This window comes from Pituophis catenifer, unplaced genomic scaffold (genome assembly GCF_029215685.1).
Source record: "Pituophis catenifer annectens isolate HBS135680 unplaced genomic scaffold, rPitCat1.0.hap2 SCAF_11, whole genome shotgun sequence".
In the NCBI taxonomy this organism is placed as follows: domain Eukaryota; kingdom Metazoa; phylum Chordata; class Lepidosauria; order Squamata; family Colubridae; genus Pituophis; species Pituophis catenifer.
In genome coordinates this window covers 4,959,672-4,981,531 of record NW_027256891.1, presented here as the reverse complement: position 1 = coordinate 4,981,531, position 21,860 = coordinate 4,959,672, and the positions used below count along the sequence as shown (strand labels likewise).

Sequence of the window (21,860 nt, the reverse complement as noted above, 5' to 3'; positions counted from 1 at the left end):
CTTGTTCAGCAACTGATCCAAGATTCTTTTAAACTATGATTTCAATTTTGCAAGCATTCTTAGAAAACGTTGTTTTATTTCTTCATATATCATTCTGTTTGTACCTCATGCACCAAGGTCACTGGCACTCTGTGTAAATGTTTCAGTAAGAACAAATACAAAAAACCCTCTTTCTGGATCAAATCTAGCTTAGACTTCACAAGAGAAAAGGACAAAGAGCCAAATATGGTGAAATTTTCATCCAAAAATTGGAGTGTAAAGAACTGGTACTAGATAAGGGCTCTTGAGTCATGAGTCATGTTTTGTCTCCAATGTATGTTTTGTCTCTTGGAAAAACAAGGACAAAAGAAAAGTCCTGGATGATTTATACTGATCAGCAGAGGCTAGAAGTAGAAAAAGAATTTAACAGAATAACAGAATAACAGAATTGGAAGGGACCTTGGAGGTCTTCTAGTCTAACCCCTTGCTCAAGCAGGAGCCCCAAAACCATTTCAGACAAAAGGCTGTCCAGTTTCTTAAAACTCTCCAGTGACAACCTCATGGTGTTCATTTCCTTGTTGCACTGAGATATGCACCAGAAGTGGCCAAATTTTTGTGTTCTGACCTTCTGAAGGCCATTGGGAGCGGGGGGGGCGATCATTCCCTGATACAGTGATCTCACAGGAAATATTTTCAGTCTAATTTGGGAAGATTTTAAGGTTTGAAATGGGAATAGATCACTGAGACACAAACATCTACTTCCCCACTTGTAAATTCACCTAGTTTATCATCAGTGCAATGGTGCAAAATATGCTGAGCATGACACACAGGTCTTTGGCATGGCTTACATACCATGATTGTCTTCCATATACTCACAATGGCACCCTAAAATGTTATGATTTCTAAAATACACAGAACCTTCACAATTTAGAATCATGTATATTCCATAAATAGGACTGCCTTGAAATAATAGCATGTATCAAGATTCATAATACAGATAGACCTCGACTTACTACAATTGAGCCCAGAATTTATGCCGCTGAGAATTTTTTAAACTGAATTTTGCCCCATTTTACGACTTTCCTTGCCACATTGGTTAAGTGAATCACTGCAGTAGTTAAATTAGTAACATGGTTGTTAAGTGAATCTGGCTTCCCCCATTGAGTTTGCTAGTCAGAAGATTGCAAAAGGGGATCACATGACCCACGGGACACTGGAACCGTCATAAATATGAACCACCTCTTGAGCATCCGAATGTAAATCATGTGACGCTGCAAAGTGTGAAAAATGGTCATAAGTCACTTTTTTCAGTGCTGCTGTCATAACTTAGAATGGTCAATAAATCATAGAACCGTCACAATTTAAAATCATGTACATCCCATAACATCTCCCTTTTAAATTGGCTTTTAAATTGGGTTTTAAATGTTTTTTAGATAAATTGGATGTTTTAATTTGTTTTTTGAGCCTAAATTATTTAATCTGTTTTTAATAGTTTCTTAACTTTTGTATGTCTTTGTATTTTATTTTGGCTGTTCACTGCCCTGAGTCCTTCGGGAGTAGGGCGGTATACAAATATGATTAAATAAATAAATAAATAAATAAATAAATAAATAAATAAATAAATAAATAAATAAATAAATAAATAAATAAATAGGACTGCATTGAAATAATAGCATGTATTGAGATTCATAATATTATATTATACTAATATTATGTATTACAATAAAGGGAGGAGGGAGAGAGGCCACAGCGCCTGCGCGCCAAGGGAGAGCGCCCTCTCCCTCCCTCTGCCCCCCACGCGCGCGCTCCTTCATCCATTGGGCTCGCGCACGAGCGCGCCGCCGCGCTTGCGCAATACCGCGCGCGGCGCGAGGTGGGGGGGGGGCGATGAGCGTCCTGCTCCCCAACATGGCGGACTTCGACACCATCTACGAACTGGAGGAGGAAGAGGAGGAGGAGGAGGAGGCGGCGGCGGCGGCGGCGGACCAAGAGGAGCTGACGGAGGCCTCCCGGACTGTGGTGAGGAGTCAGGAGCTGCCGCGGCCCCGGGACGCGCCCGAACCCGTGGCTGTGAGGGGCGCCGGGCAGATCACCGTGTAAGGACCCGCGGAGGGGGCGAAGGGTGCGGGCGGGCTGGGCGGGGCCGCGGGGCCTGCAGGCGGGGGAGGGAGGCGTGCCTCTGAGCGCGTGCAGAGAGCGCGGGGGGGGCGTTGGGTGGAAGGGGGAGGGTCCCTTGGGCATGTGCAGAGCGCCGGGACCCTCAGAGGAGGGGCAGAAGTGTGGAGGAACCCGCGACCCCCCCCCCTTTTTTTAGGGGTGAGATGAGGTGCGGAAATCCCAGGGTTCCTGAGCGTGTACAGAGCGCCTGTCTTTCACTGAGCAGCGGCTGTTCCTTGGATCTTCCAGGGACCCTCGGGGAGGGAGTCAGCCTGACAGGCAATGAGCAGCTTTTTATTTATTTTAATTTGTATTTTTATTTATTAATTTGTATTTTATTTATTTATTCATTCCTCAAATGGATACAGCCGTCTGTCTCATACATTTCTGACAATTTCAGAATATTAAAATATAAAGAGAGCAAAGAAGAGCAAGAGAAGCATTTAAAAAAAAAACCCCAGCCAATATAAAAGCATGTAGAAAGCCATCCTAAAAATAATAATAAAATTCAGAGTCACCTTTAACCGTAACATGCAATACGACTACAGATAGCCCTTGACTCACAATAGTTCGTTTAGTGACCGAAGTTACAACAGCACTAAAAAAGGGACTTACAACCTTTTTTCACACCACTGTGGCAGCATCCTCATGATCACATGATCAAAATTTAGACACTTGGCAACTAATTCATATTTAGGATGGTTCCAATGACACGGGTCATGTAGTCCCTTTTTGTGACCTGACAAGCAATGAGGAAGCTAGATTCACTTAACAACCGTGTGACTAACTTAACAAGTGCAGTGATTCACTTAACAATTGTGACAAGACAGGTAAAATGGGGCACAATTCGCTTGACAAATGTCTCAATTAGCAACAGAAATTTTGGGCTCAATTGTGGTCGTAAGTCAAGGACTACCTGTACTTGCTTTCTGGAGCACCTATGGGAAGAAGCCCAGCGGAGACCCTGTGCTGAAAGGACCCCAGAGCCTTCCTTAGGGTAGCCCCTTCTCTCACTTAGGGCACTTTCGCCCTTTGGGGTGTCTGTGATAGGATGGGGAGAGACACTGTCATTGCTTCCCTCTGGAAAGCCCTGGGGGGCCCATGGGGCCAACAGTCAGGCAGCCCCAAACTCTTCTCCAGTATTTGCAGGGTTGTGCCCCCCCCCCTTGCCTCAAACATTTGGGCTTGAGGTTGATGCTGCACTGCAGACAAGGAGGGCACATTTTAATATTGTCTGTATTGAACAAAAATAAAAACAGAACCAGATATCTATAAAAGGAGCTGGAGCAACATAGGAGCAGGAAGATATGTTGGATGTGTTTGCTGCCTTGAATTATTTGCAAAAAAAATAAAGGCTCAATACAAATAAACGAATTAATAAAGGAGGGTGTGACATTGCAAAGGCTTGGGTGATACTTAGCAGAGTTACAATTCAAAAGTTGTGAATGCTATCCAAATGGTGAATCTGGGATATGATAGAAAGTGATCCTAAAGTGGCCATTTGAAAAACATTGGTAGCTCTCTGATTGATTGTTCGCTTTTAATTATGAGAGGGAACCCATTTGCTTTTCAAGTGTAATCATAGAATGTGTGTTAAATGCAATTGTTTGTTACAATGTCTATTTTTACATCTTGCCCTGCTTTCTGTAAAGCAAATAACTTAATAATGTAAGAGAACTGTCCTTTTGTTATTTGTTAAAAGTTAACGGCTTTGTCATTTGATATTTATTTCATTATCCATTCAAAGATTATTGTCTTGGAAATAATTGGGAATACAGTAATTGGAATTACTTATTCTTATTATATGTATCAAATGGGATGTTTTGAATTGTGCTCACATGATATTTCTTTTTTATAATGCTCTGTTGTTGAACCCATTCTTTTTAAGAGGACATTTGCTTTCTTTTACTAAGATCTATTTGCTTTGTATATCTTCATTAAGTATTTTAATTTTTATTCTTAAATTGCATTTACATTAAGAGATGAAAGCAAGTAGTATCTTGATTTGATAGTTCTTCACTGGTCATTGACCCCTCTTTTTTTAAAAAAAACTATTTATATATAGAGTGAACTTTCTGTGTACTTTAAAAAAAACTTACCCAGAATTCTTTGACTCTGAATGTATGATTTCCATTTCTTACCTCCCTTTCTGTGGGGTACAATATATTCTACATTTTATCTGTAACTTCCTCATTTTTGTCAGTGTTTTCTCCATATTATACTAACTATACTGTTAGTTCTTGAGCCCTCTGAATAGACCACTCTGTGTCCCCCACTTGATTGAAGCACTGCATTTATACTGCTGTGAAATCTTTGCCAGTATTTCTAGGTGTCACCAATCCATACTGTTTGGAGTCTGTAGATTCATCTCCCCGCAACCCAGTTCTGGATCACGGCTTGAGACAGTAATGAAAAACCTAATTACAAAGCATGTAACTTTATTTATCTCTTCATATTGCATAAAACAACTTTGTGATAAGCTAATAATAAAAAGGACAATGTGATATAGATGTGAGCAGAATATTTGAACCATATTTAAATTGCTTATTAATTAAACTACTCAACTAAAAAAATCTGTATGCCAAGGTATATAAAAAAATCTGTATGCCAAGGTATATTGAAGAAAGCTTTCTCTTTCATGACCCTCCTTCTGGAAGGGTATAAATTAAACCAGAGAGCATACCTTTATCGTTTTGGGGCTCATCTACATTTCTAATAACTTCATAGTCTCTTTTTCAAATAATTCACCAAGTGAATTTGGTTAAAGCTAATGTAATCCTTAGCATCATTTGAGCAGATTCTAGTAGTGTAATAGACACTAGCATACAATTAACAATATAATTTCATCTTTAGCAGGAAATAGGGTAGATAAACAATGAATTGTGCAGCTAGATAGGAGAGACCAGTTTTCTAAAGGAAAGGCTCTGTTAAAAATAATACTGTGTACAACTTTCGTTCAGTTCTGTTGTTAAGCAAAATAGAATGAGGAGAAAGACAACCCCACATGGTTTCAATCTGTACTGTAAGTCTCATTGGAATTTTACATATTGTTAGCTCTGGCATGAGTTAACTAGGCAGAGTGTCTTTTAATTCATAGATGATTTTGAAGTTTATGCTTATCTCTCTTATGGTAAGAATCTCAAATATAATTTTTTGAGAGCACTCTCTCCCCTCTTTTAAATTCCTGTTATGACCTCCAGATGTATTGATTCTTAGCCAGCATGTTTTATAAACATGATGGCTGAAGGTGATGGGGATTTTAGTCCATTGCATCAGGATAATGCAAGTTGGGTAAAGTAAATTGTTCAATGTGTGCTGCTAAGGCATTGGATTAAAATGCAGGATTTGTAAAGTTTTTTTAGAAGTAAATTGAGAGGGTTTTTTTGATGGGATACGAAAAGTTGGTATCAAGATGGCTGCATAACTGTACAAATGCTTCATTTATATCCTGCCTTTATTATTATTATAAACAACTCAAAGCACATATCTCAAAGAGCAAGCATATTTAATACTCCTTCCTCCTATTTTCTCCACAACAACAACTCTGTGAGATGAGTTGGTCTGAGAGAGAGAGACTGGCCCAATGTCATCCAACTGGCTTTCATGCCTAAAATGGGACTAGAACTCATGGTCTCCTGGTTTCTAGCCTGGGAGCTTAACCACTAGAGCAAACTGATTCTCATTTTTTTTAGCTGTACCTTTCCAAAAATTATATTGAAATAGAATTTGAATTTTTCTTTTGCTTGAAACCTTGGTATCTTCTACTTGTTTGTTTGTTTAGTTGGTTGGTACCTTCTAGTTATATATGATCCAGATGGAGAATGATAGTCATTTCCAATCAGCACTGAATCAGTTAACCCTTGTTTTCAAATTCTGGCTATACTTTTTGACATTGCTGTTTCTCCAGGTATAAAGTACGTGATTATGTTTTCTTTCAAAGCTCTATCTTCAGCTCATCTTTATTAAGTCTAACATGGTTACCCATTAGCTCTTATTGTTTATTTATTTATTAACTTATGAACTTATTACCTGCTTCAATTAAGGTAACACACGCAGGGTATAAAAATAACAATCACACCTGGTGCAATGAACAATAAACTACAATAATACCCAATAGCAGAGTGTATACATACTTATTTCCAGTGGTCCCAATGGTCAGGAGAGGGGGGCTGCCTCTGCTTCTTGGAGCTTTTCTAGATGTGGGTAACCCCAATGGAGAATGCCTGTTTTGGGATAGGGTCAGTCACACCTCCCAATTGGTGGGCCCTCCAGCAGGCATTCTCTGTGGCCTTGGATTGCATGTGTTTTGTGTGGATTTTACCTTCAATGAAGAGACCCCCAGATGTAATGAGATCTTTTTTTGGAAGTTGAGTCAGTGATGATTTCCATTTATTATATATTTTAGAATTTTAGGTGGCGCAGTGGTTAGAATGCAGCATTGTAAGCCGCCCTGAGTCTCCGGAGAAGGGCGGCATATAAATCAAATTAAAAAAAAAAAAAAACTCTGCCCACTGCCAGGAGTTCAATCCTGACCAGCTCAAGGTTGATTCAGTTTTGGTCGGTAAAATGAAGTTGGTAAAATGAGGACCCAGATTGTTGGAGGCAACATGCTGACTCTGTAAAACTGTTAGAGAGGGCTGTAAAGCACTATGAAGTGGTATATACGTCCAAGTGCTACTGCTATTGCTATAAATGTTAGTTTGTGTCATTGGGATGGTAGACTGAGTGAAAATAGGCCTCATGTCATTTAAGATTTTACAATCAACTACTAGTTTTTCTTTTAAAAATGTGTATTTTGGAATGAGAAAACAGTAACAATTTCATTGCCAAATAAATTACTATTGTATCGACAATAAATTATAGTAAGTTATTAATTGCTGAAGCAGCACTTCAATTTTGTTTATAGAACACACATTACACACAATAAGCTATGAGAATATTGGACAGTAAGTACTGTATCTAAATGCCTTGTTTAATGGACTTCCTAAATAGACATTATAGGGTGGTCAAACATTTTCATAGGCTTATTTATAGGATGTGTTTCCAAGACTACATTTTCATCCTTTTAAGTGTATTTAGATGGTGGGTAGCCCACTCATTTGGAATTAATGGGTTTTACTTGTCAAGGAAACCTGACATTGAAGCTGGTTTTCAAGGCTGTCTCCAGAGACGATGGTACATAAATAGACCATTTCCCTACTGAATTGATTATGTAAAAATTTCCATTCCTTTAACTTGCATTTATTGAGTAAAATGGAAAGGAAGGTACTTAAATAGTTCTTTCTATTGTGATGCTTCAGTGCTAAAACATATACTTTTCAGTCATTCACTTTTCGTTATATTTTCTTCAATTGTCACTAAATATTAACATAGTTTAAAGAAGCAACAATAAATTTATGTTGTATGTTCCAAATTTGTTTGAAAATACTACAAAAAGGATGGCTATTAGTTTAATGTGCATGCTGTCAATAATATAATTACAATGTAATGTAATGCAATGTTTGTCATAATCTTGGCAAGTCTGACAAAAGTTAAGCATTCCTATAGGAGGCTCTGATATGGCAGAGCAGCATAGCAAGGCTAAAATGATACCAACATTTAAAAAAAATATTCCCGCTTCTTTTCCAGTTTCTACACCATTGAATTGAAAGAAAGAATGGTATAGAAAGTTGGAAACATTTTAAATTCTAAACATTTTAAAGAGCCTTGGTAGTACAGTGGTCTAAGGCACCCTGTTATTAAGACCAGCTGCCTGCAATTACTGCAGGTTCGAATCTCACCAGGCTCAAGGTTGACTCAGCCTTCCATCCTTTCTAAGGTAGGTAAATTGAGGACCCAGATTGTGGGGGCAATAAGCTGACTTTGTATAAATATACAAAAGAATGAAGGCTATTGCTTAGCGCATTGTAAGCCGCCCTGAGTCTCCGGAGAAGGGCGGCATATAAATCAAATTAAAAAAAAAAAAAAAAAAAATTGGCTTCTTTGTTTCTGCTGAAGCTCCAAAGAAAACTTTGAGAATTTAATGCTATGCACCAAACAAGACCAAGGCTAATATAATAATTTATTATGGAGAAAATTAAAATATATTCAACTTGAAAGATGTACTCAGTTAGGAGCTTCTTTTTCAATGTTGTTGCTTGAGGTTGAATTTTACCATGTTTAGATTAGGCTGCCATTATTCTGAAAAAATTTTATCGGCTGTTTGGGAGATATTTTTTAGAAGCTAGGTACTGAAATAAGGATTTCTCTATACTGATAGTCCTCAATGTACAACCATTCATTTAGTGATTGTTCAGAGTTACAATAGCACTAAAAAAGTGACTTATCGTTTTTCACACTTACAACCGTCACAGCACATCCACAGTTACGTGATCAAAATTCAGGCACTTGGCACAACTTGCATGCGTTTATGATAGTTGCATTGTCCTAAGGGTCATGTGATCAACATTTGTAACCTTCCCAACCAGCTTCTGACAAACAAAATCAATGGGGGCAGTCCGATTCACTTTATGACCACATGATTCACTTAACAACTGCAGTGATTCACTTAACAACTATGGCAAAAAAGGTTTAAAATAGGGCAAAACAACTGTCTTATTTAGCAACAGAATGTTGGGCTCAATTGGGGCCATAAGTTGAGGACTACCTATTATAGCTAGTTTTAGGGGTGCATAATGCCAGAGTCCATAATAAGGAATAAAGTGCATGAACTACTTATTAACTATGTCATCGGTTCCAGGTTTTTCTAATATTAGTGGAACACATTGTTTTCTGAAGCTAACAGGTTATTTATCAGTTTCCAATTATAGAAGGTCCTTCATGCTGGCAAGGGGCAATACTTTGATCTCTTTGCTTCTGATTGGGAACTTCAGAAAAAAATCCGTATTGTATATGACTTTGTACCAATAAAGGAGAATATTTGTAGCTCATATTTGTATATGACTTTGTCTTTGCAGCTTCAGGAGGTTGAATCAATAAAACATGTCCTACGTTTTGTATTTTATAATGCTACTGTACATAACACTCATCATCCTGCTTCTGAGGTCCTCCCAGGGTTAATAGACAGTGCTGCAAATTACTGTATTGCTTAGTCTCTTTCCATTGTGAAGCCAAGATACATTTGTATTGTGACTTTAGGTTTGTATATTATTTTATATTCCTTGCAAAGTATTAAGCTCTGGAGATTACGTTTTGTGTAATGTGTATACCTCAAAATATCTACAGGTTTTTCAGTCTTTTCTCTAAGTGAAAAATGAATCTGTGGGTATATAATATGTGTCATCTATATGGTTCTTTAACCTTAGCTCAAAGCTTGCAAAGTCAAGATTATACTGCTTTGGGATCCTATCCTGGAAGGATTCTTGTTTCCCCTGTTAAAACACAACAACCTTCATCATTCTTACTAACTTGTGGAAGAAAAGTCAGAAGATGAAGTGTGTATTAAAATGTTCTTGATGAACAGTTTATGTCATAATTTACAAACTTTATTTGAATTCCTACAAAGATCTGTCGAGACCTGATTAATTTGATGGAATTTATATAGACAGGCATTAGGAAGGAGAAACACCCATTTATATTTATCTTGGTAATTTTTAAAACAACTTGCTAATAACAAGAGACGTACATGTTTCTTGTTTTGGATACTCCTTACTATATAAAAAATTATTTGAATGCGGTACAAAGCCATAGCAAATTATAATCTTGAATGCAGAATAGGTATAACAAAAGTTGTAAACATTTTATAGGTTCGGTGGAAATACTTTTTGTTCTTTGTTTTTTCAAGGTTTGGCTTGAGCAACAGGTTTGACACAGAATTTCCCTCTGTTCTGACAGGGAAGGTAAGTTGGAATTGCCTTGATCCTAAACCTGAAAGTTGGAATTGCCTTGATCCTAAACCTGACTTCCTTGTCACCTTGTTGCATTTATCAAGGAACGCTCTTAAAATAATCCATAGTGACCACAAACAGGTGTAATCTAAGATATGGCCACTGATTTCTGTGGATTCAAAAAAAAATATTCAAGAGCAGCCTTTATGTAGATCTGCCCTTCATTCTGTTAGACTCAGGATCTGTTTCCCTTCCCCCCCTCCAAACTTATGAGTTTTCCTTTCTTCAATTTGAGAGTTTTCCCATGAGTAGAACATGTGCAAGAAGGGAAGTTGTCTACTCTTAACAGGGTTTAGAATGCTTTATATAGTTAAAGTTTTCTTACAAATATTAAATGGTTGGGTAGTGTAGGATGTGCATTCTCCTTGCTTACTTCAGTATCTCCCTCTCTCTCTCTCCCTGTCTCTCTCTCTCTCTGTCACACACACACACACACACACACACACACTCTTTAGTCTCCATTTGGCTATCAGATCACTCTCTTGTCAGTGTAGACTCGTAGCTATTATCTGTGACAGCATCTCTAATAGAGATGGCTAGGTTGTGTTCATTTGATGTGGCAACCAAGATGGGAGGTACTCTGCCAGATTGATTGAATTTATCTTGAAAGAGTATTTTAGAAATGTTGGCTGGAATGTATTTGATGGGTGTGCTAACTTATGCCGAGTGAAGCATTGATTGACCTGCTCTGTGCTATTTGTGGGCAGTGACATCATCCCCAAAGACTATATACAGATTCCACATATTATACAAGCAGTCCTCGACTTACGACCACAATTAAGCCCAAACTTTCTGTTGCTATGTGAGACATTGGTTAAGTGAATTTGCCCCATTTTACAACCTTTCTTGCCACAGTTGTTAAGTGAATCACTGCAGTTGTTAAATTGGTAACAAGGTTGTTAAATGAATCTGGCTTCCCCATTGACTTTGTTTGTCAAAATGTAGCAAAAGATGACTACATGACCCTGGGACACTGCAAACATCATAAATATGAGCTGGTTGTCAAGTGTCTGAATTTTGATCACATGACTATGGGGTTGCTGCAATGATTATAAGTATGAGAAACTGTCGTAAGTCACTTTTTTCAGTGCTGTTGTCACTAAACAAACTGTTGTAAGTTGAGGACTACCTGTACTCTCTAAGACATCTTCATTACCCAGAAAACAACACTAGCAAAAGCTACCCAGAAATTGGAACGTGGCATAAACTGACTGAGGGTAGAGTGAGGTTTCTTTCCATTTTTAATCTTGTAAAAACTAGGTCAGAGATAGCAAAGTTTGTGCATTTGTGTATTCTCTTAGTAGCATCTGTTCTGCTTGGCAACCGCTCTTCCCGGCCAGACATTTTGATGCAACATTAAAAATAGTTCAATGGTGGCAGCTAGACTGAACATATTATAGCATTGTTTAAAGAACCCATTTCAGGTAAGAACTCAACTGATTGTCAGACTCCAGCTCTAGGTCTAATTCAGAGTCAGCTCTGGGATTAGTAGCTTAAGATCTTCGTATCTGAAAGTGTTTTCTTCTTTCAAATGAGAATCCAACTAAATGAAGTCAATTGTTCTCAAGTGGAAGCCCAAATTACAGTATAACCATGCTTTGGTCTCTGCATTTCAGAATGCTGGTTATTGTTTTTCTATTACTGTAGGTGGTGGTAATAAGTCTAAGATGCGAACAGGAATTTAAGACATACTCTTTCTTGGAAAGTAACGTGGCTTTTTTTCAACTGAAGCATATCACAGACTTTGAAAAATAGAATACTGAAAACAAGAGAAAAATTCCTAGTTATTACCTCATTTCAACCTTCAGTTTTAGGGAATTCTCACATTCCAAATTTCCCTAACCCTTTTCTGTTCATTTAATTATTTTAATAGTACGCTAAGCTTTCAGCCCTGACCACCTAGTTTAGAGTTGCCTGTTCACACAACTCAACTTTTGTTGGGGAGGTTTCTTATTGATAAAAATGTTAAGCTTTCAATATGGTGTTAAATGGGACTTCCATAGTTTTGTCACCTGGTGCTGTTTAGTCATCCTTAAGGGGAAAAGTCCAGCTTCCTGCTCTGATCTTGAAACAATACAGACTTTAGTGAGCAATGCAGGGAAGTGCAAGTCATAAAACCTCCCTTTGGTATTATGATTCAGCAGAAGGTGTGATGGATAGGGCTGTGATCACCATGGTCAAAGAAAGCAGAGCAGGCCTGCTGGCTTTCGGGCGATCACTTCCTCTCTTGCCTGCTGTTGTAAAACATTATGACCCTTCCGTCCACCCTCCACCCCTTTTATGGCTGGTTGGCAAAAAGCAACTCCTCTTTAGAATGCAGGCCTGCTGATCTCTTCGGGCAGATGGATTTCTTAGAGCTCTCCTCGTACTGGGTGGGTGGGGGGGCTTACCTGGTTTGCTTGTTTTTTTAAAAGAACAATAGCATTTTATTTACGACATCACAGGATGCTTAAAAAGACTCCTGAACAATAACAAAAAGAAACCATGGCATTTTTTTGCATGTCGGAATAGCTGCAGTTCCCTCTGCTAATTTGGAATACAGCCTTTGTCATTTCTGAAATTCTTTCAGCATAAAATGTTTGTGCAGAGGGCACACAAAATGGCTGTTAATATGGATAGACCATCATGTGGCCTCTCCATGGCTGCATTCTGACATGCTGTAGAATGAAGCAGAGTTCAAAAAAATGGCCCAGTGGGTCTGGATAATTCTAGGTTTTAGGTACAAGAAAAGATTTCCTGAAATAAAAGCATGTTAGGAGTTCTCTCAGTGATTTGCTGCTTTTTCTTTTCACTTTGAAAACAGTTTAAATAGAGAAGAAGTTTTAAGTATTTTACTTTTGGCAGGGGGATGTTCTCCAAGCTTGCTGCTTGGCTCCCTGATGTTTTGTTACCAAACTAGGTAACATCTTCAGCAGAGGTTTTGGGGTGAAGTGTCTTGTTCATTTATATGGGTCCTGGGTGGTCAGTAGGTCTTGTGACTGGTTGAAGACCAAACGACCATCCAGGACCTATTTAAATGAACAAGACACTTCAGCCCCAAATCCCACTGAAGATGTTACCTAGTTTGGTAGCACAATGTCCTGGAGCTAAATAGCAAGCTTGGAGAACAGCCTCCTGCCAAAGCCTGCAAACTGAGCTACAAATATTCTCAACATTCTACTTTTTTTTTTTTTGCTCTAGTTAGAGGTGGATGGAGTGACCAGGGATTGTGTCTTTCCCTCCTATCCTGAAGGGGATTCATGAAAAATGTCCATTGTCAAGAGTGGCTGGATGTGTGTAATCTGTGTATCATCTGCTGTCTAATCTAGAGGGACAGCCTAGAAAAACTGAAATCCATCAAATAAATGAAAAATTAAACTTCCCCATCACAAACACTGTAAAAATGCCTCAAAGCTTAACCAATTTATTATGACATAAACTCCAACAGTCTGCTAAAAGTTATGGCATGTTCATGTGGTTTGCAAAAATGTGATGAGTTGATTGCAATGTAATTTTAATAGCTATACTCTTACGATTCTTGGTTTCTATTGAAGGGATCTGCAATAAGACACTAGAACAGAATAGTAGGAAAAAAAGAATTAACATAGTGTCACCAAAAGTATTGGTCAAAAGTATTCTCTTGTTTTCTTTTTATTATCCTGTTATTCCCATTCAGGTAAGAATTTATGGAGATTCTATTTCAGTTACAGGCTGTCAACATATGTAGATGCATCCCTAATATTGTTCACTTTTTGTTCACCAAAGATTAGATTCAATATTAACAAAACATTTAGGCCATTGGTGTAGGCAGACAAAACTTAAAAAAATTAGATTGATTAAAATTAATACAAATCGTACTCTTAATTAAAAAAAATAACTCATGAGATATCCCAAAGAGATATCCCATATATCTCATGATTTGATGTCTGCGGTGATTCCCAGTCATCCAGGTCATGGTTGTCCCAAAGGTGCTTTTTCAAGAGGCAACTGGACTTTTTTGTTTTTCTTTGAAGACGTTTCGCTTCTCATCCAAGAAGCTTCTTCAGATGAGAAGCGAGACGTCTTCAAAGAAAAAACAGAAAGTCCAGGTGCTGCTTGAAAAAGCACCTTTGGGGCAACCATGGACTTGAATGACTGAGAATCTCCATAGACAACAAATCATGAGATATATGTGTATATTTAGATATAGAACAGGTTTTAGTTCCCGATGCGGAGTCACCACTGGTCCTTTTTTTTTTTTTGCAGGTTGCCCCTGAAGAATTCAAGACCAGTATCAGTCATGTGAATGCATGTTTAAGGAAGAATCTGCCCATCACTGTAAAATGGCTCCTTTGTGGCTGTTTATGCTGCTGCTGCACGCTTGGATGCAGCCTCTGGCCCGCCGTCTGTCTTAATAAAAGAGTAAGTGTGCAAACCAGCCCGTGCAGCTCTTCACTCTCTTCTAAGTGGCTTATTAGTTGCCCAGGCAAAGATGGTTTTTCGGAGGGGGGGCCGGATGTGTCCATGGGGAAGGGGTCATAGAGATCAAGATATTCATCCTTCTCAGAAAGTCGCAAAAGGTGATTATACAACTCTGGCACACTGCAATCATCATGAGCCAGTTGCCAAGCTGTTACAACAGTTCATTTAGTGACTGAAGTTACAACGGCATTGAAAACAAAGTGACCTATGACCATTTTTCAGACTTACAACCATTGTAGTATCCCTGTGCTCACATGATCAAAATTGGAAAGCTTGCAGTGTTCTGGAATCATATCATCACTTTTTGAAACCTTCCAACAAATACAGTCAATAGGGAAACCAAACTTATTTATTTATTTATTTATTATTTATTTATTTCATGTATTTATATGCCGCCCTTCTCCAGAAGGACTCAGGGCGGCGAACACAAGTTAAAAACATGTACAACAAAATCCCATTTTAAACCAAATTAACTAATAAATAATAAAACCCAGAATCAGAGTCAGCCTATTTGCTTGAGCAGCCAAGTCTTCAGGTCCCGACGGAAGAAGCGGAGATCAGGAGCCGTCCGGAGCTCAGTAGGCAACTCATTCCAGAGGGTGGGAGCACCCACAGAGAACGCCCTACCCCTGGGCGCCGCCAGACGACATTGGCTCGCCGGCAGAACCCGGAGGAGAGCAGCCCTATGTGAGCGAACAGGACGGTGAGAGGCAGGCAGGAGAAGGTCCTGCAAATATCCCAGACCTAAGTCATGTAGGGCCTTATAGGTGAGAACCAGCACCTTGAAGCGGACAAACAACAGTTGACATAACAATGGCAAGAAAGGTTGCAAAATGGGGCCAAATTCACTTAGCAAACGTCTCGCTTAGCAACAGAAATTTTGGGCTCAATTGAGGTCATAATTCAAGGACTACCTTTATAGCTGCTCATTCCACTGAATGCAGCTCTGGGCGGCAAACAACAATCAGATAAAAAACAACAAATCTTAAAAATCCATATTAATAAATATCATAAAAGCAAAAAATATAGACCAGGGATCCCAGGCCTGCAGCCCACTAGCAGGCCTTCAGCCATTCGGAACAGGGCTGCAGAGGGGGTGAGTGAGCTTGTGCATGTGCATGGGCCTCCCCATTTGCATGAGCGGTGGGCACGCACGCTTTCCGCCACTCGTGCGTAACCATCCATTCTCACACACACACCCCCAGTCCACAAAGCCAGAAAGGTTGGGGAACTCTAATATAAACGACAACAGAGGGAAGATATAAATGACCATCTCAACAATGTATTCAGTTTTACAAACTTACGACTGAATTTTAAGTTTTTATATTTCATAGTTAAATAATTGTATTTATAATACACTTTAGTTTCCTCCATTTTATTTTTTTCCTAGCTGATGCTAAATACTTAATGTATTTTTACCTGAAGTCTCTAAACCCTTTTATAAAATTGTGTATAATTCTGGTCAGTGACAATGCTAAAAAACTAATGTAATCTTTTTTTCCTAGACAAGAAGATCTATTCAGAAGTTGTTAGAATGGGAAAATAACAGATTATATCATAAGGTAATACAAGGAACAGTTGCCTTATTTATGGTAGCAAATAATATATTTCATTTAATCAATCAAAGAATATTCTGTATGGACTGGAAAATCACACCTCTTTTGATTAGTAATTCATAATCCCGGAACTCCGATCTATGGGTGTATGTGAATGGTCATCTGGTTAACTAAAAGAAATAGAAAAAGTTTCTGCTGTTTCGATTCATTTATTTGCCAGATGTCTTAATCTTCTTAAGGGATTGAAACCAGTTGCTTGCTCATATCTATCTCTGTTAGGGAGGTGAATTGTCCTAGCTGACTGACTGAAGTTTCTAATGTTGTTGAAGTACTGAGAAAAATCTATACATAGACAATGGGTGGGTTTTTTGGAGGTTTTTTTTTGCTAATTAATGTCTTTCAGATATGCAGCATTAGAATTCCATTATGCTTTACTTGATAGGAATTGCACTCCACACTCCATATCTCAAGGGCAGACTGATTTAGAGGCTGATTTACAGCTAACCCAGAAATAATCTTGTGCTGGGCAGCATATATAGGAGAACTTTAATAAATAAGTCAAAGGGACACAGAGCCTTGTTTGTCAGTATAAAGAGTTGTTTGTTAAGATAATGTGGTATGTGATAATGTGGTTTTTCTTCTTTAAGCTTGGCTTGCATTGGAAGTTGAGTAAACGGAAATGCGAAACTAGCAATATGATGGAATATGTAAGTATTGTTGAAGTTATCAGTATAGGTAGTCCTCAATTTACAACAGTTCATTTAGTGACTGAAGTTACAACTGCACTGAAAAAAAATGACTTATGACCGTTGCAGCATCCCCATGGTCAGGTGATCAAAATTAAGACGCTTGGAAATTGACTTTATGACCGTTGTAGTATTCTGGGCTCATGTGATTCTCTTTTGTGACCTCCTGACAAGCAGAGTCAAAGGGTTCAGTCAGATTCACTTAACAGCTGTGTTAGAAATTTAACAACTGCAGTTATTCACTTAACTGTGGCAAGAAAGATCACTAAATGGGGCAAAATTCACTTAACAAATTTTCTCACATAGCAACAAAAATTTGGAGCTTAATTGTCGCAAATCGAGGACTACCTGTATCAGTTTCAAGGTATCACTTTCACCTTCTGATTAATTCATTCCTGTCTTTAGTGACTGGAGACATAATTCTACTTTCTAGGAATATGTATGTGATCATATATGTATGTATTTATGTATTAGGATATGCCTAGGATAGCGCAGTCATTCATCTGAAAATGGAATCAACAGATACACCAACTTATAAAATCAAAACTAGCTGCTAGCCAAGTTAGTATTATCTTTCCAGGTTTTAGTTGCATTCTACTCATTTGCTTCCACTTACAGTACTCAAGTTGTAGCAGTTTAAGTACAGTAAGAAAAGATATCTATCTTCTCCCGCTCCCCTTCCCCTTTTTTAAATATATAATTTTTATTTAATATTTTAAGAAGGGAAGATTAAAAACTAATTACCATATTTTTCGGACTATAAGATGCATCTGGCTTTTGGGGAGGAAAACAAAACAAAAAAACTGCCTCTGTCTCTGCCTCCCAGCAAGGACCATGTCAGTAGGACCAACACCCTGTCAGCTTCAGCACAGCCTGATCTAGCACGAGCAGCTGATTGTTGGTTGGATCTGCCTCCTGGAATACCACCTATCAGCTGTTTCAGGCTGGGGGGGATCGCCATCGGCACTCATTGCCCATCGCCACTGCCGTCTATCACTGTCTCCACGTGCCTGATTTTCTGCCTCTGCGCACCCCATTTTCCACCTCCACCTGTCCCATTTTCTGCCTGTACCAGGTGACGGAGATAGGCGGCAGCGGTGATGGACAGTGACGGCGATGGGCGGTGGCGATCCCCGCAGCCTGGAACAGGTGATAGGTGGTATTCCAGGAGGCAGATCCAACTGCCAATCAGCTGCTCGTGCTAAATCAGGCTGCGCTGAAGCTGACCAGACTGTTTGCTACAAGGAGGCAAAATTGCTGGGAGGCAGAGGCCAAAGGGTGGGGGCCGACGGGTGGGCGGGGCTTCGGCAACATTCACTGTATAAGATGCACAGACATTTCCACCCACTTTTGGGCGGGGGGCGTAAAGTGTGTCTTATACACCGAAAAATATGGTAAATTAATTTAAGAAAAAGAAAGAAACCAAAGAGAAAGCTAAAAATACAAGGGGACAAAAGTAGTACAAAAATAGGAAAAAGATATCAAGAAATAACTTTCTTCTTTGTAGCAGTTATAGCTAAAATTTTAAATTTACCTCTTGCTTATGGTCGTATCTCTCTTCTTTCTATAATACAGAAACCATAATAAGTTCATTTTTTCTGTTATACACAGAAAGTCCATAAGGGCTTTCCACTCAGCAATAAAAATAGATATTGTCTTTTTTTTAAACAATCAAATAAGTCACTTTAGCCATCATAGTAAGTTTCATCATCTTCACCAATCATTCCTTCATTGTGGATAGTGCCAAAACTTTCCATCTTTGAGCATACAATAATCTCATGTCAGTTAATCTCATGTCAGTTATCATTACAAAAACAAAGTTCCATGACTTTTTTCCCACTTCTGTCCATCAGTCCTAAAAGAAAGAGCTTTGGTCTCAATTGTGTTAATCTTTAAAGTCCTTTGAATAAGTAGCTTTTTAACATGTCCACCAATATGACAAAATTAATATTTCCAACATAAAATTTATGTATAAGTGCCTTTATACAAGCGGCCTTCTGCCTGCCACATAGTTCTTTGTTTACATGGCGGCTATATACTTTTGAGTGAGACATATGCACAAGGAAACCTGTACTCATTCTGAATAATGTCAAAAATGCCAGCTGATTTTCTTTCAAATTTGTCTTCACTATGTTGCTCATTGTCCTTTCTTATCTTAGTTTATTAAAATACAAAATGTTTTTTTCAGAATAACTATCCCTAAACTAGCTAGCATTATTTACTTTAGTTAAAATAAGTACTTATCCATAGTACTTGCTTTGAACCTTTATAGGCTAGATCACAGCCTCGTCTCAGAGGGCATCTTGTGCAGAGTTCAAGCTTATAAACACAACAGTCTGTTTTCCATTTTTAAAGCATAAATGTCTTTTGGTTGAATTTACTTAGTCTCCTCTTGCTTGTTTGCTGTTCCCTAAGTATTCTTGAATATAGAGAAGTGAATATCACCCTGGCCCTGAAGGATATTGGAGGACCCATCACTTGTTTTTAGATTTGTGGATTTCAATAGTGACTTGTAATCAAAACATGTCGAAAAAGTACTATAGCACTCTTGGGATTCTGAATGGATGAGTCAAGATTTTCCTCACTTTGCTTTTATGAAAATGTGCTCAGATACCTTCTGTATCAAATTACTTGCTGCTTTCTATATATATAAAAATGCTAAGTAACTGTGAATTGAATTAGAACATAGAATCACAGGGCGGGAAGGGACTCAGAGGTCTTCTAGCCCAATCCCCTGCCCAAGGGAGGAATCCTTGGTCCATCCCAGACAAATCGTTGCTTGACAAACCTTTTCTTGAAAACCTCCAGTGATGGAGCACCCACAGCTCTGGGAGGCAAGCTATTATATTGATTAATGTTCTCACTGTCAGAAAATTTCTCCAGTGGAATTGGTTCCACTGAACCTGAGCTACATATTACTCACTGGACTCCCATCAATAGCAAGTCCAATGTGGACATGCACAAAACTTCAGCAGATTGTCAAACAAGTTTAATCTTGCCTTTTGGGGGAGATTTGCTCCTTTGATGATAGATAGGCTTTGTTCTTCCTCATTAAATAGTATTAAGGAGCTGAGCTGTTAACCTCAACAAGGAAGTATCTATCCCAAGATTTAAACCTGATTTGTTGGTGCCACCTAGGGGAAAGTAAACACATGGAAACCAAACAAGTATCCAGAAGCCAACCTCTTTGTGCAACTGAAAACTATCTCCTCAAACTCTGTTAAGAGAAGCCAAGCCCCTTTTTTTCTAACATAACATGTATTGAATGACTTTTTGATGTTTGGGGAGAACATTTTTGTTGTGGTTAGAAGTTCCAAGGTTATAGAGGGCTTGATTTACCAAGATCCCAGGTGTAATTGCTGGTAGGAGGGAAAAAGATCCTTTTCTGAAATATCAATCTGGGTAAACCAGACAGAGAGGTGAGCCCCAACGTGGCACAAAGCAACTCTCAACTCTCTGGCCAAGCACCCCAGCTTCTAACATTTCCTGACATTCCCAGAAGAACTGAATTGCTTAATGTGTCTTTTGTGTTTCTCCCTTTTTATAGGTAATACTCATAGAATTCTTACCAAAATACCCTATCTTTCGACCTGACTGAGGAGCAGTATTACTTTTCAATGTTACCTGTCACATCCTACCTGTAGTGCCTTGTAAGGGATATTGAAGAGAAGATTATCTACTTTGCTCTGATACTGTTTTTGAAAAAGTGTTTGTCAGTAGAGTATCTTCATTGCTGGGTTACTTTTTTTTAAAGAAAAAAACTGTTTGCACTTTCAAAAAGGTTGCGATGCTAAGGCTTGTTTGTGCACTCCCAAGGCATAATATACTTGATGAACATGGTCACTATGGAGATAATCTTATATCAGTGCTGCTTGTAGTCTTGTTCTGACATGCTGCCTTATTCATTTCCAAAACTCAGTCTTGCAAACACTCTCCCTGGATCTATGTAACCAGTGTTCTCCAGGTGTGCTGACTGGGACTTCTGGAGGTTGCAGTCCTGACACATCCGAAGGGCACCATGAAGGGAGGAAAAATTGCATCTTCAGGCACTTTGAATTCTTGAAAGGAATGATCAAGGTTAGCATACAGTAATTAATATCCTACGTATCTGTATTGATGATCTGCTTTGCCCGAGATTAACAATGAACAGCAGTGCTATCGTCTTTCATTTGCAAAGTTGCTCATTTTCCTTTCTCTTTGCTGGGGGGTGGGGGGGGAGGGGAAGGGAAAGGGCTGGGTATGTAAATATTACCTCATTGTATAATATAAAGTGTGGTATTACGCCAAGGTTTACGAATTGTGATATAACGCCTATGGCTTTGCATAGATTTGTTACAATTGATGTTGTGTGTACCTTTCAGATTGTATTGGCCATTTATGTGCCACATGGTGAAGCCATGAGGGCTTTGTAGATGCTACTGAAAGTTGGACTCAGGTGCGGTTTGTTAAGCAAACATAAAGATGCATTGTAATTCTTGCTCCATGAAATTGCTGGTAAAAAAAAATTAAAGATGTAATTCCTTGAATTTATATGTAACCCAAAGACTCCAAAGCCCATGGCTTAAGCACAGCAGGCCTCTAAACAATTCTGCCAGAAAACTATTGGGACCCCTATAATGGAAGGCGATTTTTTTTTTTTTTTAAATGGCTTGGTGGCCTACATTTTCATGTTAGTTACAAGTGTTTCTGACCATGGCAACTTGAAGATGTGTAGAAGTCCATACATTTTCAGGTTGCCAAGGTTGAGAAACAGTGGTCTGTCTATCTGATGTTTAGATCATTTCCATGTCTCTGCTCTTAATATCACATGTCTTTCAAATCTGTCGGGCTGCAGTTCCTTTTAACATTAGTAAGATTGGATCCAGCCCTGCAGTTTCACAAACGTAAAGTATTACATCAAAATCTGCATGAAAGTATTTCTGAAATAGCAGGAAACTAAAACTTGCTCTCAAGGTCAGTATTTTGAGATCCTCCTGTTCTAAGGCTGTGTGCCAATAGTTTCTCATCTGCTGTTTGGTTATACTTAAGAGATTATAGAAGTAAATTAGTTAGGATAGAGTTCCAGAAATCAAGAACCACAAAATTCATCTGATATA

General features: G+C 38.6%; 1 protein-coding gene across 3 annotated transcripts; it reads left to right on the top strand.

Moving 5' to 3' along the window:
* Positions 1-1,866: 1,866 nt before the first annotated feature.
* Positions 1,867-20,960, top strand: LOC139322737 (cysteine-rich hydrophobic domain-containing protein 1-like). Of its 3 annotated transcripts, XM_070951943.1 has the most exons (7): positions 1,888-1,950; positions 2,011-2,075; positions 9,920-9,974; positions 14,247-14,402; positions 15,968-16,024; positions 16,666-16,725; positions 20,312-20,960. In XM_070951943.1, exons 1-7 carry the CDS (start codon positions 1,888-1,890, stop codon positions 20,360-20,362), a joined length of 507 nt encoding a protein of 168 aa, XP_070808044.1. In that variant the 3' UTR covers positions 20,363-20,960. The 3 variants fall into 3 exon arrangements, with proteins under 3 accessions (XP_070808042.1, XP_070808043.1, XP_070808044.1); XM_070951941.1 differs by having other exon boundaries at positions 1,867-2,075; XM_070951942.1 differs by lacking the exon at positions 16,666-16,725 and having other exon boundaries at positions 1,867-2,075.
* Positions 20,961-21,860: the final 900 nt, after the last annotated feature.